General features: G+C 35.9%; 2 protein-coding genes across 2 annotated transcripts; both read right to left on the bottom strand.

Annotated features, from left to right (window-relative positions):
• LOC109332312 (ubiquinol oxidase 1, mitochondrial-like) lies at positions 475-2,929 on the bottom strand. The gene is made up of 4 exons (XM_019567256.1): positions 2,544-2,929; positions 2,195-2,323; positions 974-1,462; positions 475-804 (listed from the first exon to the last, which is right to left on the bottom strand). The coding sequence occupies exons 1-4, from the start codon at positions 2,853-2,855 to the stop codon at positions 745-747; spliced, it is 990 nt and encodes a 329-aa protein (XP_019422801.1). The 5' UTR covers positions 2,856-2,929; the 3' UTR covers positions 475-744.
• LOC109333182 (formin-like protein 14) lies at positions 5,681-15,207 on the bottom strand. Its single transcript, XM_019568510.1, has 17 exons — positions 14,937-15,207; positions 14,153-14,856; positions 13,649-13,870; positions 11,593-13,526; positions 11,285-11,411; positions 10,780-10,851; positions 10,061-10,159; positions 9,570-9,611; positions 9,401-9,481; positions 9,252-9,302; positions 9,090-9,171; positions 8,851-8,945; positions 8,013-8,084; positions 7,774-7,890; positions 7,163-7,231; positions 6,889-6,955; positions 5,681-6,158 (listed from the first exon to the last, which is right to left on the bottom strand). Exons 1-17 carry the CDS (start codon positions 15,007-15,009, stop codon positions 5,986-5,988), a joined length of 4,080 nt encoding a protein of 1,359 aa, XP_019424055.1. The 5' UTR covers positions 15,010-15,207; the 3' UTR covers positions 5,681-5,985.

The raw sequence follows: 15,454 nt of genomic DNA, 5'->3' as shown, positions 1-15,454 counted from the left end.
GGAAAAGAACAAGTATAGTGGCACCTGGCAACATTAAGCTCTTTATGAAAACAGAAATGCTGGAAGGCACCAGTAAGAGCACCTCATTATAATCCCATGAACCCACTTTTTTCTGGACGCCATTTTCAACTTCCAACGGAGTATGCATTATTATTACTTGTATTGCCACCTCATTCCGAAAATTTCGTGGGAACTCATACACATTACAGTTTGATCCATTCTGCTTGGTTTTTGCTCCTTAAATTTCACCATTTTCTTCCTCCTTAATGGATACATGGAGTTTCAGAGGGAATATATAATCACTCCTCTGTAACCTTTGCATTTGCTTATCCAACAAAACGACCCTTGATCTCTCGTCCCATGAGTTCCAATACAAGTAGTTTCAAATTTACCCTATTATTTCTGCTCAGTTATCTCCAAAAAGTGAAATCCAATTCCACTTGAAAATAACACAAGATATGACCAAAATGAATAATAAAGTAAAGAATATCATGCATGTCTATTGAGATATCTTATAACTCAACCTGCACCCTCAACAGAATACAATAGAATTACAAAGATTGCAATATGACTTTGAAACAAATGAGGAGTAAGATTGCAGTATTTACATTGACATTGTTAGACATAACCAAAATACCACAACATTGTCACTAACAATTTTATTCACTCTATTAGCCAAATATCTTCAGAATGTGTCTTAAATTTTCACACTCCAACACCAATACAGGCCAAAATAATTGGACTCTAGTGATAACCAATTGGAGCAGCAGCATCTCTTAGTTCTCGTCCTTGATAATGTATGTCCTGCAGTTCATTGCATTACAATACCATCAGAATTCTTGAATATCATAGTAATAATATCATATAAACATCTCAATCTTGTTACCATGTTTTTCATTAGGATTAAGATTTCTATAAGTACCCTTTCCCTAAACTTTTATTCAACAAAATCTAAATGGGTATGTAAGCTTACCGATGCAAAATGATTAACATCGCGGTGGTGCGCTTCATCGGCTCTTACAACAATGACAACATCCCTCAAAGTTGAGTTTGGTGGCAGCTGCCAATAATCAATAGCAATGGCTGGAGCTGGCACATTTTCTATGGTTCCCTTGTCAAGTTCCTTGAGGAATTCGGTGTAGGAATGTATTGCTTCCTCCTCAAGGTACCCAACCATTCGGTGAGCAAACTTAGGTGAGATCAAATAACCCAAGAAATATGCATTGAAGAAGACTCCTTGAACAGTTATGACTAGAGCACGCTCGTACCACTTTGGCTTGGCTACTTCCATGAACGTCATTAGGTGCATTCGCTCGTTCTCCGCTTCTTCTAGCAGTGCTTTGATCCAGCCTCCACTGTGCTCGAATCGCCGCAAAGATTTGCAGTGGAGTAGCATGCCTCCAACCATGCCAGGAACAGCTGCTACAGTCTCAAGCATCATTGCTCGGCATCCATATCTTCTCTGTTACATTTGCATACAACATATGATGAGAAAAACATTGAACATGGTTTATGTTTATATAATACAAAATCCATCCAGGGGTGCATGTTAAATGTAGGGATGCACATTTCATATATAAAGTTCAATTAAATTTCATTTTTAAGGGGATGCTAAACAGATATTTGAAGATTTTTCTTGATTGTTGATGTTCTCACTTCTAAATAACTCTAAGAACAAAAAAGCATGTGTAAGTGTAAGCATTAAGAATCAAAGGATTTGAGCAAATCCATCATGTAGAACAGTTTATATGGAAAAAAAAGGTTAGGTTTATTGATAATTAACATGACAATCGTTTTATTTTGGAGAATTCCTAACATATTCTGTTATAGAGTAGTGAGTGTGTACCACAAAAGAGTCATTACTCATTACTAATTACTATATATCTCTTATATTTTGATTATGTTTTTATTATTCCAAATCACCTAAGAAAGTTTCTTCAATCTTTAGCACATAATATTGTACTGTAGTAAGGATAGGAAGAAAAAAAGCAATTAAAAAACAATCCTGCAAGCACCATCTTGTGGTGAATCACAGAAGGAATTTATAAAGCATTTGATCATATTTCATGTGCTAACCAAAGTACCAAACCATACTATAGACATTATTCATCATGGATGATTTGACTATATGGTAAACTAAAACATAAAAATCCCAAAAATTAAAGTAAACTAAAAGATTTGAATGAAACCCAACCTGGAAAAAGATATCAGTGGGGTATCTTAGAACCTTAACAGTCCAATAAGCCATCTTGTCCAGAAAAGTCACAGGCTCATGATGCTTCTGCAGATCAATGGAAATGTCTGCTTTGTATGCCTCCCATGGCTGCACATCAAAACATTATTAACACAAATACATCAATACCCATTACCCAAAACAAAATTAAAAAGAAAAGAGAAAATTGCAGAAACATGATGCATATAACACAATGAAAAATAAGCATGCCAGTTTTGGACAGAAAATATATGAATACTTTCTCATCAATCAACCAAACTGGTGAAGGTGATAATAATGTAAATATATGAATACAGAAAAGATACTATACCCTGAAACAACTCCACTTCCATTCTGTGCCATCAGGTTTTGTAACCTTAGAGGGTTGAACACCCCAGTAACTAATAACCTTCTTCTCCTCTTTGTTCCCACCAGCAACACCACTTTCAACCTCGCTCTTATTCTCTTTCTCTGACATAGCTAAAGTGCTTCCGTTCCTTACAACACTAACACCATGAACTGCAGAGGCTCTAACACTATGACCCCATGAACCTAAACCCTTCGCCGCAGTGCGAGCCATAAAGAAACGGGTACCCGCCACCAACATATCAGAACCACCGCCACGGCTTATCAACATCATCATTGTCACCAGAAAGCTTGTTTCTCAAGAAAGTTATAGTTTTTGTTTGGTATGGAAAAAAGGGTTTAAGAAAGGTTTATATATACACATACATTTATATACATATATATATGTATATGTATATAATTAAATGAAAGGTTGATAATGTTATTACGTTGTTAGTTGGCAATGCCTACATTAATATGGAGGTTGTGGCTGGCATGAATTTTCTAGAACAATGTCCCTCTAAAATTATTCCCATGAAATTGGAATGAGATATTTTTATTCAATTATGTCTTTTCATTTATATAATTAGTCACTTTCTTTGTAAACATTTTACCTTTTCATTCATATAAGGAGTCATTGGTTATTAGTTAATAGTAAAACTTGCTAATATAATCTGTTCAACTGTTGTGTTTCAATAAAATAAGTGGGTGACATATTACAACCATTAATTTTGTTGGCACTATTATTCACCTTTTTGGATAAGTAACTAATCTATTTTAATGTTCGTGGCTGCCTCTCTCAACAATTGTTACTCAAATCGAACATTTGACTTTGAGATCCAGTGTGATCTTACACTACTAGATCAACCCTTTGTCAATAATCAGAAATTTATTCTTGGTGATATTCATTCCTCCAAATGTTGTAGTTTTTATTGTTGCGTGAGAGGGCTGAAAAATAACATTGATGCATAGCGTACAAATATGCATCATTATATTTATATGTATTATTGCACTTGTATTTTCCTTCTATTCAATGTATTAATTTTGCATGATTGATATCTATATCTCAAGACTAGAGAATGGTTACGTAAATTCCTCTCAAAGTAACAATTTTAAAATTGAATTCCTAAATTTTAGGTAAAACAATATCTATGCATAATCCATTTTCATTCTAATCAATCGTGTTTGGATGCCTTTTCAAATGATGCAATATTTTTTCATCTTCAATTTGTGTTAAGACTTAAGATACAGTTTATATTAATAATTTAGTAATAATAATATATCATTATATCATTTAAAATCGGAAAAAAGCCTTATATTATCTTATCTTGAAATTAATTTTACAGAAAAATAGAAAAAAATGTATGCAATGATGATGCATGAATTTTATACAAAAGTAATATATCATCTACAGTTGAAATTTAATCATCTTTAATTATTCATATTAAAAAGTAATATAAATGAATAATAAATAATATGGTATCTATATATAAACCTTTACATAAACCCTGTATAAATTTGACACTCTTAATTTTATTTGAGATCTGCGTACTAGACCAGCTTACCTCATAGAAGGAATGATTAATCATTTAATGATTTATATTAAATCGGAGTTTGGTATTTCTTGGGGCCCAAGTTGGTTAGGTTTACGTGTTGTTCAAGTCAAAACTATAACTTTTGGTCTCTGGCACATTCACGTCGACAACTTTACACATAAAATGCCCTTACACATGCATGTGGAGAACTTTCTCTACAATTTGCATATGTATAAGTTTTACAAATTAGGATTGCTCTTTTATTTTATTCTTTTTCCCTCATTTTATTCTTTTTTCATAATTTACGATAATATGCTTAGTGGATTCCTAACAACCTATGCATTCATGAATTGTGGTTTGTTTGCTTATGAAATATGGTGCCATGGAATTTATTCGAGGCAAATTAATTTTAGTATTCCTTTTTTTATTTTCTGGAATTAGTCTTTTTTTTGTATTACCGAGGATATACTTTACCCTTTTTGGTAAGGAACTAATATCTTTCGACTTACGTGACTATTTCCAGAAATCGAACTCTTACCTTTCAGTTATTTGGGACTAGACTAACACGTTATTAATTTATCTTTAATTGTTTGGCATAACATTTTTTTTAAATTAATTTTTACTTGTTAAAGGCTAATGTATATATTTATGAATACTTGCTCATAGGCGAGTAAGTATTACCCACAATGTTGGCCATGTCCCATTGTCTTTCCTACTTGTTGTGCTCAAGGTAGCAATGGATTACATGAACCTTAACCAAAATTGCACAATTCACGTTTTTTCTATTGGTTTGAGTCCTAACATCTACAATATAGAGGAACATACTCTCCAAATAATTCTTTTATAAATAAGACTTAAAATTCTTTAAATAACATTATTGTATATTAGACAGAATCTTGTTGGTGTTTTACTTGGCGTGGAGTCCAATATGAGCATTTTCCCCTTCCAAATTTACCTCTTCAATATCCATATTTTCCATCAAACTAGTGACTAATAAATATGAAAGTAAAGAAAGGAATAAGTTATTTCACTTAACCTCTAAAATTATAACATATATTATATTTAATTATTTTCTATAAAAATATTTCTAAACTAAAAAAAGTAGGATATATATCATAATTTTAATGATTGAGAATATAATTTATCTCCTAACATGAATAGATATTTAAATATATCTACAATAAAATCTTCCTTAAATATGCTCATTTATCAAGTTTTCAATTAAAGAAACCCCATCAAATTAAGGATCTCTGGTACAAGCTTCTTTTTAAAGGAAATAAGACACCCCATTTATGAGGCTTATGCGGAATGTTGTTTGACACCTTTCTTCACCAATAAAAATTATTGCCAATCAAAGACCATAAGGGATTCACCTACCAACACTATTTGTCGGAAATCAGTCACACACCCCGAAAAGAATTATTTCCTTACTTATAAGGTGAAGAGATATCATAAGTAGCACCCAAAAAAAATAATCATTGCCTATCCATGTCTTATCATACATGCAAAAAATAGGCTATAATATCCAAAGTAGAGGCCTTTGAACTACAAAAACATACCATGAGCTAGATGTACAGATTGAGAAGTACTATATTCAATAAGTATAAGCAAATTTGATTGGGAAAATTTTATATACAGCCTCTATTTTTCCAGAGGAACAACATGATTTTTTTTCCATGCCTCGTGGTACATAATTACAAAAGACCACCAGCATGTTAATGTATTTCTCCTATAAAATAATAAGGGGAGATGAACATTGATCCAACTAGAAGGAACTGACTGATTATTTGCAAAATATCCTGCAATGTCTTACAAGGTAGACATGCATGAATTGTGTTGAGATTAGTCCAAAATGTAAGAGGTAGTGTGGTTGGAATGAAAGTAATCATTCCTCTAGCTTGTTTTAGCATTTCTATCGAATGCCGTCTTCTTCGGATTCGTGTTATTCGCTGTCTTTTCCTTCATGGCTTCTCTCTCTAATCTCTTTTTTTCAGCATCTGCCAGCCTCTCATTCTCTTCTCTTGACTTCTTGAACATCTTGACAAAGACAACAAGGATTTGAGTCACTGCAACAAGAACACAACTTCAAGATCAGCATAATCATGGAAAAAGAACTACTGACTTGATGGGCATTTAGCATTGACAATAACACAATACTTCACAAAAAAGAACCCAAGCAAAAGTCTGCTATAATGTGTGAAAGATTTTATGGTCCCTACTTATAGATGATTATTCTAATTTCTTAAAGTTCAGTAAATATCTTGTCAACATAATTGAGGAATTACATAGTTTTTGATTCTTTAAAAGCCTGCAAAACAGAGATCATATAACACATGTAGAATGAGAGAAGAAAGGAAGTTTTGAATGAAAAGTTCACCGGAAAATAAACTTCAGAATGAAAAGAAAGGCAAAATAACACACATCATATGTAGCCCTGTTACATAGCCTAAGATATAGAAGCATTTTAATGATTGAAAAACCAAGAAACATTTCATCAAGAAAAGTTATTATAACCCTTATAACCTATTATCTGCTCTTGCGAAGCAGATGGTAAGAACATGACTCATTTATTTCTTCTCATCTTTTACTGATTTCACAACGGAGGAGATAGAGAGGCAATCAAGAGTTCCTCTTCCCCTGACATATTGCACTGCTTAAGCAATGGAAGATCTTGAGTTTCTTAAAGCCAAACAACAAAAGAATTATTACAAAAAATCCTTCCAAGTATAAAAGGAGTTACAAAATCACAGTCCTTGTGCATGTTTGTGTATATTATACATATAGAAAATGTCAGACCTTGTTCAAAGGGGCACCTAGCTGGATCCTCCCCAAAGTACTGGGACAAAGAATCTGCATTTCTTCCCTGGAAGAGAAAGTATTAAGACCAAAAACAAGAAATAAGTAGCAGTTGGCAGAATTGTCTATTAACATAGTTCTAAGTTCTAACTATTATCTGGATGGTTCATCAGACTTTCCTCTGAGTAGGCAATCTCCTGCTTAGTTTCTAAGCCTAGAACACCACCTCGAAAGGAAAAAAAGAGGAGGGGGAAAGAACTATAACAGGACTCACCACTTCGGCATACAATGATATAAGTGACCTTACATCAGCTTCCGCAATATTAAGAAAATTCTTCAGTACCTGAGCAAGAAAAACATCATACATGTAGCCAACAAAAGTTTTATGCTAAGAAAATCATGAGCATATCAAATCAATTCTCTTATTAATCAATTCAAGGTTTTCCCCATAGGGCCATGCATCTAATAAGTCATGAAAAAGTTAGATGGGTGCATGAAGGCTAGCAGTTTTTTACCATATTACAATCTAATGCTAAAGATCAGAGCATTAATTTCCATATTATGATTATGCATCAACGAAATCGAAGGAAACATCTTAATTTTGTATTTGGGCCTTAAACGTACACGTCGTGATTTTCTATAGTCATCTCATAAAATGAATTGGAGTCAAGCTAGAGTTCTTGCTGCGGCTACTTTATCTTTTATAGATACATTTGTGTGATGGGGGGCTTGGAGTGGCGATGTTGAGGAATAGATTAAAAAGGTAATAATACATGTACATTTTGAAGCTGTCGTTATTGTGTTCAATGAGGCAAGCATTCGTGTTTTCTATAGCAACGAAGAAAAATCTTTAGTTTAGAAAAGTATAAGTGTATCTTTCCTTACCGTACGGAATCCTGTAGATATAGCACCATCATTTTCAGAAATAGTGAGTTCTTGCACAACTTTCTCTAAACCTCTACTCACAGCTTGCATTTCTTCTGCCAATGCTTTTAGTTGGATCTAGATATCGGGCATAAAGGATTCAAATTCATAAACAATTAACCTTGCACAATATCATTTGAAATACATCTATCATCAACAAAGAAAAAAAAAAGAAATTCACTAGTTACAAAAAGGGATACCCTAGAAGCGGCTTCCAAATGGACAAGATCCTTGTCAAAATCTACCAACTCTACCATTTTCTCAGCGAGAAGCTAGTGGGACAAGAATAAAACTGTGTAAGACATCATATGAAAAACAGCATCAACGGAAAACAAGATGGGTAAACTACTCCTAAAGTTCAACCACAAAGAGCATTAAAAAGTAAAATTGAAGTTACTATTTTAATATTGTCAAATTAAAAAAAACAATTTTTTAATAAAGCTATTAAATAATTAGTGTCTAAACTCCCAAGCATGTTTCTATAGATGAATATAATGATGATGGAAAAATAATGTGGCCCAGTGCATGAGGCTACCACTTAGTGGGGTCTGGGGATGGTAGATGCACGTAACCTTACCCCCGCAAGAGGAGAGGTTGTTTCCAGAATTTGAACCAGTAACGTCATGGCAATAAAAAATCATAGCAAAACCAGAGCAACCTGGCTCCACCTAACAATTATTTTTATCCTGGGGGGCTATGCCTTGTACAAACTACAATCCTATCAAGAAGTGAATGTTCAAGTGAGAGATACATGTAGCCAAGTAAAAAATGAGTTTCAGATTATAAAGTCGACAAGTTAAATTCCAACCTATATAAGCCTGGAAAAATAACCAGCAAAAGAACATAGTAATCTTAACATCAAAAGTTACAGAGATAACTCTTTTTCATAAAGAAGATGGAACTTCTTTCCTTCACATAATCTCATATATGAGTATATTTACATAGAGATAGAGAAGAGCACAACTATCTTAAAGATGCAATAAACAGTACCACAATAGTATAATGCAAACTATTATTTGAAAATTTTGACATATCTACCTTACACAGATAATGCATTAACGTCATTTTATTATTTCTTGCACGAGTATCAGATAATTTAAGAAGGCTATCCAATTTGAATCCTACTGCTGATCCTGCAATGAACAACAGAGAAAGTATAATCAAAACAGCATGGCAGAAAATTTCTCATTTTGTCAAAAAAGTTGAGGTGAAACAGAGAGAAAAGTCCATCTCAAATTAAACAGAGCCAAGTAGGATTAGAGTTAACAAAAAAATACCCCGTGCTGTTCCCTGATTCAAGGCATTGCCCAGAGTAAGAATAGTCTGCATTATTTGACGCAATTTTACAGATTCTTTCACCTGTATGTATTAACAATCACATAAAAATGCAGCCCGGTAATGCCTTTATGTTTGTTAACTAAGGGCCACTAGAATAGTACCTCTCTGGTTGCATCATTGATTGTATTCAAATTTACCCTTAAATCATTCACCTGAACAAACAAGAAGACCAAGCCTTTAAACATGAAATCTTATTAAGAACAATAGAATGCAAAATCATATACAGGTAACCATAACCCAAGTAGCATACCTGAGAAGAAAATGTGGTTTTGAAAGCAAACACCCTTAGCTTGGCTTCTACCCGTGGAACCTTCATTAGCTCCATAAAAAACTGATAAAGATTGCAAAATAAAAATTTGATCAATAACAACAACTGGAATTTGCAAGGATTCATTCACTGAAGAGTTTTACGAGAGAACCTGTTCACATTTCCCAAGCATTTCCTTGTTCCCTGTATAATTCTGAAAGCAGATAATTTTAGTCAGCAAAAAATAAAAGACAATTCCCTCTTCCTTCTAAAAAAGGCAGCATGTCATACACGTTTCAGAATCCATTTAGATTAAATTTGAGGCAGTATTATTAATATTTAAAAAAACTTCCATTATGGCTGTCAGATTCTATTGACCAAAATGGAACAAGCCAACACAATACAGTAATATTAACATTGATGCTTTAACTCGTAACAAAATAAATTGAAGTAAAGACCACAGGAAATATGCTCTATGTACTTCCTAACAAAATAAATCGCACTTAATGGTGCAATGATGAAAACTTCATCTAAACAAATATACAATGACATGACTTGTGATTTTGGCCTGGAACCAAGTATAAAAGGCTTGAGGTCTAAAACACCAAAACCAAAATACAATTAACTGAATTACCAATCCTGCACAGGGAGGAAATGGAGTACCTTCAACATCTCCATCTCTTCCTTTGTGGGACAGAATTTGATCAGATTCTCAACCTGATCAATATCCAGAACAGAAGAATCCAGTGCCAGAACTGCATTCTAAAAGCAAAGAAAAAACCCACAAAAATGAAATATCAGTAGCAAACATAAAAACTAATGCCATCTAAAATAAACCGACATCACGAATATTCCAGTACAGGTAAAACTTTTACCTAGAAAGAGCTTATTACAATAGTTTTCATCGAATAAAATGGGGGCAGGTTGACAAAATCCTCCAATCCAATAAAATACCGAACGCCACTGAAGGATCATTAACTTCACTCAATGCCATAACTATGTATCAGTTAATCTCTTACACACATCCAGTCTAATCAACTAAGGGTGAAACTGGACATCACAACATAGGTTTGTAACAAGTCTTGATAGAAAAATAAAACTAGAATTAAGATATAATTTATGAGAACTTAGTAACTTTAAGAAACATTTTATTTATAGTTTTATACAAGAATCTGCAAGGGAAAATAAGAGAAGTATATAGAAGGACATTGAGAGTGACTCCTGAAGTAAGCAAATAAAAAAGAATAATAACTAAATTAAAATTAGGAGCATCAATTACACATTTGTAGCTACACAGAATGTGAAACTTAAAAGAACAGGTAATTTCGTTGAGTTCACAAGAAGTTCCCAAGTATAGTGAACACAAGGATAGGAAAACTTACAAGCATATCTTGCAAAGGAATTTTGATTTTAGAGAGCATAATTTCACAATTATATGCTCTACGTAAGTCAACCTGACAGTGAAAAAAAGGAATGTCGGTATATTAGTTCTACATTTCTTCTATTAATCAGATACAATGAAGCAGACAAAAACAAGAGAATGTTGCAGCAACTGCGCTTAATTAGGTTTAGACAGAACATAACTATACCCTGAGGTACAATATATGAAAAACCAGGCAAACTGCAATTTCGAATATTTGTTTCACAGAAGATTGCATATCAACTCAATATAAATCGTTTTAGCAATCAATTTCCTTTTTTGTCTTATCCTTAATTAGCAGGAACAAACAGAACTATGAGAGACTACAGTTTTGACGCTTATTATCTCTTGATTTTCATTTTAATACCATAGTGATTCCTAATTAGCATTTTAGCATATGTTAACCATGCATACCAGCTCTTCAGAAATAGGTCTCCAAATAATTTATGCCAACAGGAGTAGCTTACCAATTGTACTTTCACAGGTTTGTTGATGTTCGTACCACGTCGACCTCCACCTTTAGTACTGCTCGCATCAGAAATAGATACTGCTGAAAACAGGCTCTCAAGTTCCGATATATCTATATCAGGGGCCCTAACAAAAATAATCAGAAGGAGAGGGGCAAAGGATACAGCAAATTAATCAAAAGGATCCACAACCAGTGTATAATGTGAACATCAATAAAAAGATCCTTAATATGACAATTTCCAGTGATTAGAATATGATTCCTTGGAAATTCAAATATGCTATCTGTAGAAAATTCAGTATGCAGTACCTTGATTCATCATCTTGTTTCTGTGAATCTGCCCATAGACTCCCTTTTGCTGCTCGAGCAACTTTCACCCAGTGCAGGGGCTTTAACAAAGTTCTTTTAGGAGCAACAGCAGTCCCACCAATACCACGACCTTTTCCAACATTTGTAGGTGCTAAAGAAGTTTTGCCTGGTGGTGGCACACCAGGGGCCCTTCCTGCAGGTGGAGGTGGTGGCACTGGCATTGCACCACGACCAGGTGGTGGAGGAGGAGCACCTGGAGGCCTTGGTGCTGGTGGTGGAGGTGGTGGTGGAGCTGAACCCATTCGATTAGGTCCTGTAGGGGCTGGAGGTGGAGGTGGTGGAGCTGAACCAGTTCTTATACCTGGAGGAGGTGGAGGTGGTGGAGCTGAACCAATTCTTATACCTGGAGGAGGTGGAGGTGGAGGTGGTGGGGCTGAACTTGTTTGTCGAGATCCTGGGGGAGGTGGGGGCGCAGGCGGTGGAGCTGACCCTGTTTGTCTAGCTCCATGGGGAAGGGCTGAACCTGTGCTTACAGGTCTTGGAGGAGGTTGGAGTGGAGGGGGTGGGACAGACCCAGTTTGTCTAGATCCTGAGGGGGGAGGAGAGGTCGAACTTGTGCTTACAGGTCTTGGAGGAGGTGGGGGTGGAGGAGGAGCACTGTTGGCAATACGACTTACAGAAGGAGGTGGCGGAGGTGGGGGTGGCGGCGCTGAACCTTGTTGCATAGGTCTTGGAGGAGGTGGCGGTGGAGTAGGAGCACTGTTGGCAATACGACTTATAGAAGGAGGTGGCGGAGGTGGGGGTGGTGGAGCTGAACCATGTTGTATAGGTCTTGGAGGAGGTGGCGGTGGAGTAGGAGCACTGTTTGCAATACAACTTATAGAAGGAGGTGGCGGAGGTGGGGGTGGTGGAGCTGAACCTGGTTGCACTGGTCTTGGAGGAGGTGGGGGTGGAGTAGGAGCATTGTTGGCAATACGACTTATAGAAGGAGGTGGTGGAGGTGGGGGTGGGGGAGCTGAACCTGGCTGCGTAGGTCTTGGAGGGGGTGGGGGTGGAGTCGGGATAGTAGCATTATTAATGTTACGTCCTAGAGGAGAGGGTGGCAGAGGTGGAGGCATTTTAGAAGCCTTGCTAATATTGTGACCCATCGATAGTAGAGGCGGTGGTGGTAAGGTTTTGTTGTTAGTAGTTGATGAATGAGGAAAAGGTGGTGGAGGTGGAGGTAGTGGGGAAGAAAGTAAATTGACTCCGTTTGACAATGGTGGAGGAGGTGGTGGTGGTGGAGGAGGAGGAGGTGGTGCATTATTAGACAAGGTTAGAGAAAGCTCCTTATTAGAGAATGGTGGAGGTGGAGGCGGAGGCGGTGGTGCTTGTGGCGGTGATGAAAGGTGAGATTGAGTAGCAGGAATTGGTGAAGGTGATGGTGGAAATGAACGAAGAGAATATTCTTTACTAGGAGCATAATGAGGTGATGAAACATTATCAGTCAATGACTGATCAAGTGTTCTTGAGGTGAGACTTCCATGATTAACACCATCCCTATCAAAAGCTAAATGGGCTGAATCAGATATCTCAGATGTCAATAATTTTGAAGGATCAGAAGAAGAAGAAGATGAAGTCTTCGAAATAACATCAAACGTATCATCTGAACTATCAGCAGTGCTTGACTCATTATTTTCATCGTCAGAGTCAGTAGGTGATGAATACCAACTTCCTTTGCCTTGCAACTTCGAAAACTCTTTGACATCATTTAAGACATTAAGCTGATGAAGCAGCCAGGCGGCAGCATCACCGCTTTCATCCCATTCTGCACCATTAAAAAGTTCTTGAACCATTGAAAATGCTTCAAGTGGCAATCCACCTTTCTCCTCGCCGTTTAATATGGCTGTTGGAGCCCTTGTAGGACTTATGCTTTCAACATCCCCAAACAAAACCTAAATTTTGAAGTTTTACATAATCAGAACAACTAGAAAAGACACTTTACTAAGAAAACATCACAACCATCACATATGTTCGAAGTTCAACTTTTCTATACAATGCTAAAATATGCATTCACCTCAGCCCGGAAGCCTTTTGGATACCGCTCCTTCGAATCCCACAGAATGTCCAAGTTTTCAGCATTCAACATCAATATGTTGGAGCGAATAAATGCTGTGTTGAACATTACACGAAACATCATCACTTCTCGCTCTAGATCCAAATCCATATGGACACACTCCAACACCACATCTCCTTGCACAAAACATTGAATGTCAATCTTAATCACATCACAGTCAGCCTGGGATTGAAAAAACAACATGTTACTTTCCACCAACAATCAATAAGCATATAAAGGCAAAATAAGTTGATCCGTCCTCTATCCTGATTTTTTTTTTCCAACTTGGTCCTGTATCCTTTTTGTTTTAGCCCTTTTAAGTTATTTTCAGTTAAACAATTAAACTTAAAAGGACTAAAAGAAAACAAATAAAGATAGAGGACAAATCAACCTATTTTGCCAGCATATGAATTAACACTACAAACTAAACCAAACACAAAATGCAGCTAGAGTAACCCCATGAACCTGACGGTAATGCTTCAACGACTTCTTTTTATTGAGCATGGAATAGATCATATGAGTTTTCAGCCCACCTTTACTATGCAAATTCCTACCAAAAATCCTAACCATGGGTCTACACCCATTCTGCGCATCAAAACTAGGAATTGCTCTTAGAATGACACAATCCAGCGACAAAGCACGCTCCGGCGGCGGCCACTCTGGTGTGATGTTCCGTCTAGCCACATACTGAAGATAACGAAGCTGAGAAGGCAAAGGGTTAAAAGGTGACAACAATTTTAACAAACCCTTTGGCGCCTCTCTATGAACCATATCAAGGGTTTTACGTTCACCACTATGAACCCTTTTGAAAATTAATAAACTTGAAAGCAAAAACGCCAAAAGGGGCCAACCCCCTCTCTCACAATGGAACAAAATCATATTTTGAGGGTGCCCACGTGAAAGCCAGCTCTCACAAACCCTAAGAAAATGCTGAACCAGAGACAGGGGCAAAATTGGAACACCCTCGTACTGTTTCGGATATTCCATCACGGTTACATCGAACTCAGCTAAAATTTCAGCGAATTGGCTTCTTTTCTCGCCTTCGTTAAAATTGAAGGCGAGAAAAGAAGATTCTGGAAACTCTTCATGCAACTCAATGATGATTTCATGAAGGTAGAGTTGGTACATTCCTTCAGGTAATACTTCAGTGCAGAAGCAAGAATCAAAAACTGCGAGAAAGCATGTAACTTTAATAAGGAGAAAATGCAAAAACCATGAAAATAAAAATTGAAAAAGATGAGATTTTTACCATAGACTCTGTCGATGAATTCGAGTAACCCATTTGGGGGTCTCTTATAGAAGAATCTGCTGAGAAGGGACATGGTTTTGTAGATTTTGGTGTACGAATTCACATGTGGGTGTTTCAGAAGATGAAGGGAAAATAGAGCTGAGAAAGTGAACTTCGAAGCTATTGAATTTGAAAGGAGAAAAAGAAGGTTTTGAAATTTGAAAATATGATGATGAATTCAAGCTCTAGACAGAAAGAAAGAGTTGTGATTTTGGTGCTTCACCAACCATGGAATTCAATTTAATTTTTTTTATTTTATTTTTTTGTATGATTAGTAAAAGAATAATAAATCAAATGTCAAAATGTTATTTTTTGTCCAAATTGGGCTATTCTGTTTTAATTCTTGCTATCTTCCATTTTTTCCCCTTTTCTCCCTTATTTTTTTCTTCCAAAATGATGTTAAAGATAAGAAGAAGAAAATATTTTTAAGAGATATAAAAAATTAAAATTGCTGGTATTAATAATTATTAAATTAATGG

The sequence above is a fragment of the Lupinus angustifolius genome, chromosome LG18 (assembly GCF_001865875.1).
Source record: "Lupinus angustifolius cultivar Tanjil chromosome LG18, LupAngTanjil_v1.0, whole genome shotgun sequence".
In the NCBI taxonomy this organism is placed as follows: Eukaryota; Viridiplantae; Streptophyta; class Magnoliopsida; order Fabales; family Fabaceae; genus Lupinus; species Lupinus angustifolius.
The sequence above is the reverse complement of the archived record's forward strand: the minus strand, read 5'-3'. Positions and strand labels throughout refer to the sequence as shown.

Bases quoted from the DNA above. Each gene is read 5' to 3' on its own strand.
- LOC109332312 (XM_019567256.1), bottom strand. From the start codon at position 2,855: ATGATGATGTTGATAAGCCGTGGCGGTGGTTCTGATATGTTGGTGGCG. The intron at 1,463-2,194 runs GTTGGGTTTCAT...CAAATGTAACAG, and splicing joins CCACTGATATCTTTTTCCAG to AGAAGATATGGATGCCGAGC. The intron at 805-973 runs GTAAGCTTACAT...AATGAACTGCAG, and splicing joins ATGTTAATCATTTTGCATCG to GACATACATTATCAAGGACG.
- LOC109333182 (XM_019568510.1), bottom strand. From the start codon at position 15,009: ATGTCCCTTCTCAGCAGATTCTTCTATAAGAGACCCCCAAATGGGTTA. The intron at 13,527-13,648 runs GTGAATGCATAT...TTCAAAATTTAG, and splicing joins CAAAAGGCTTCCGGGCTGAG to GTTTTGTTTGGGGATGTTGA. The intron at 9,303-9,400 runs GTATGCTACTTG...TTGTTTGTTCAG, and splicing joins AAACCACATTTTCTTCTCAG to GTGAATGATTTAAGGGTAAA.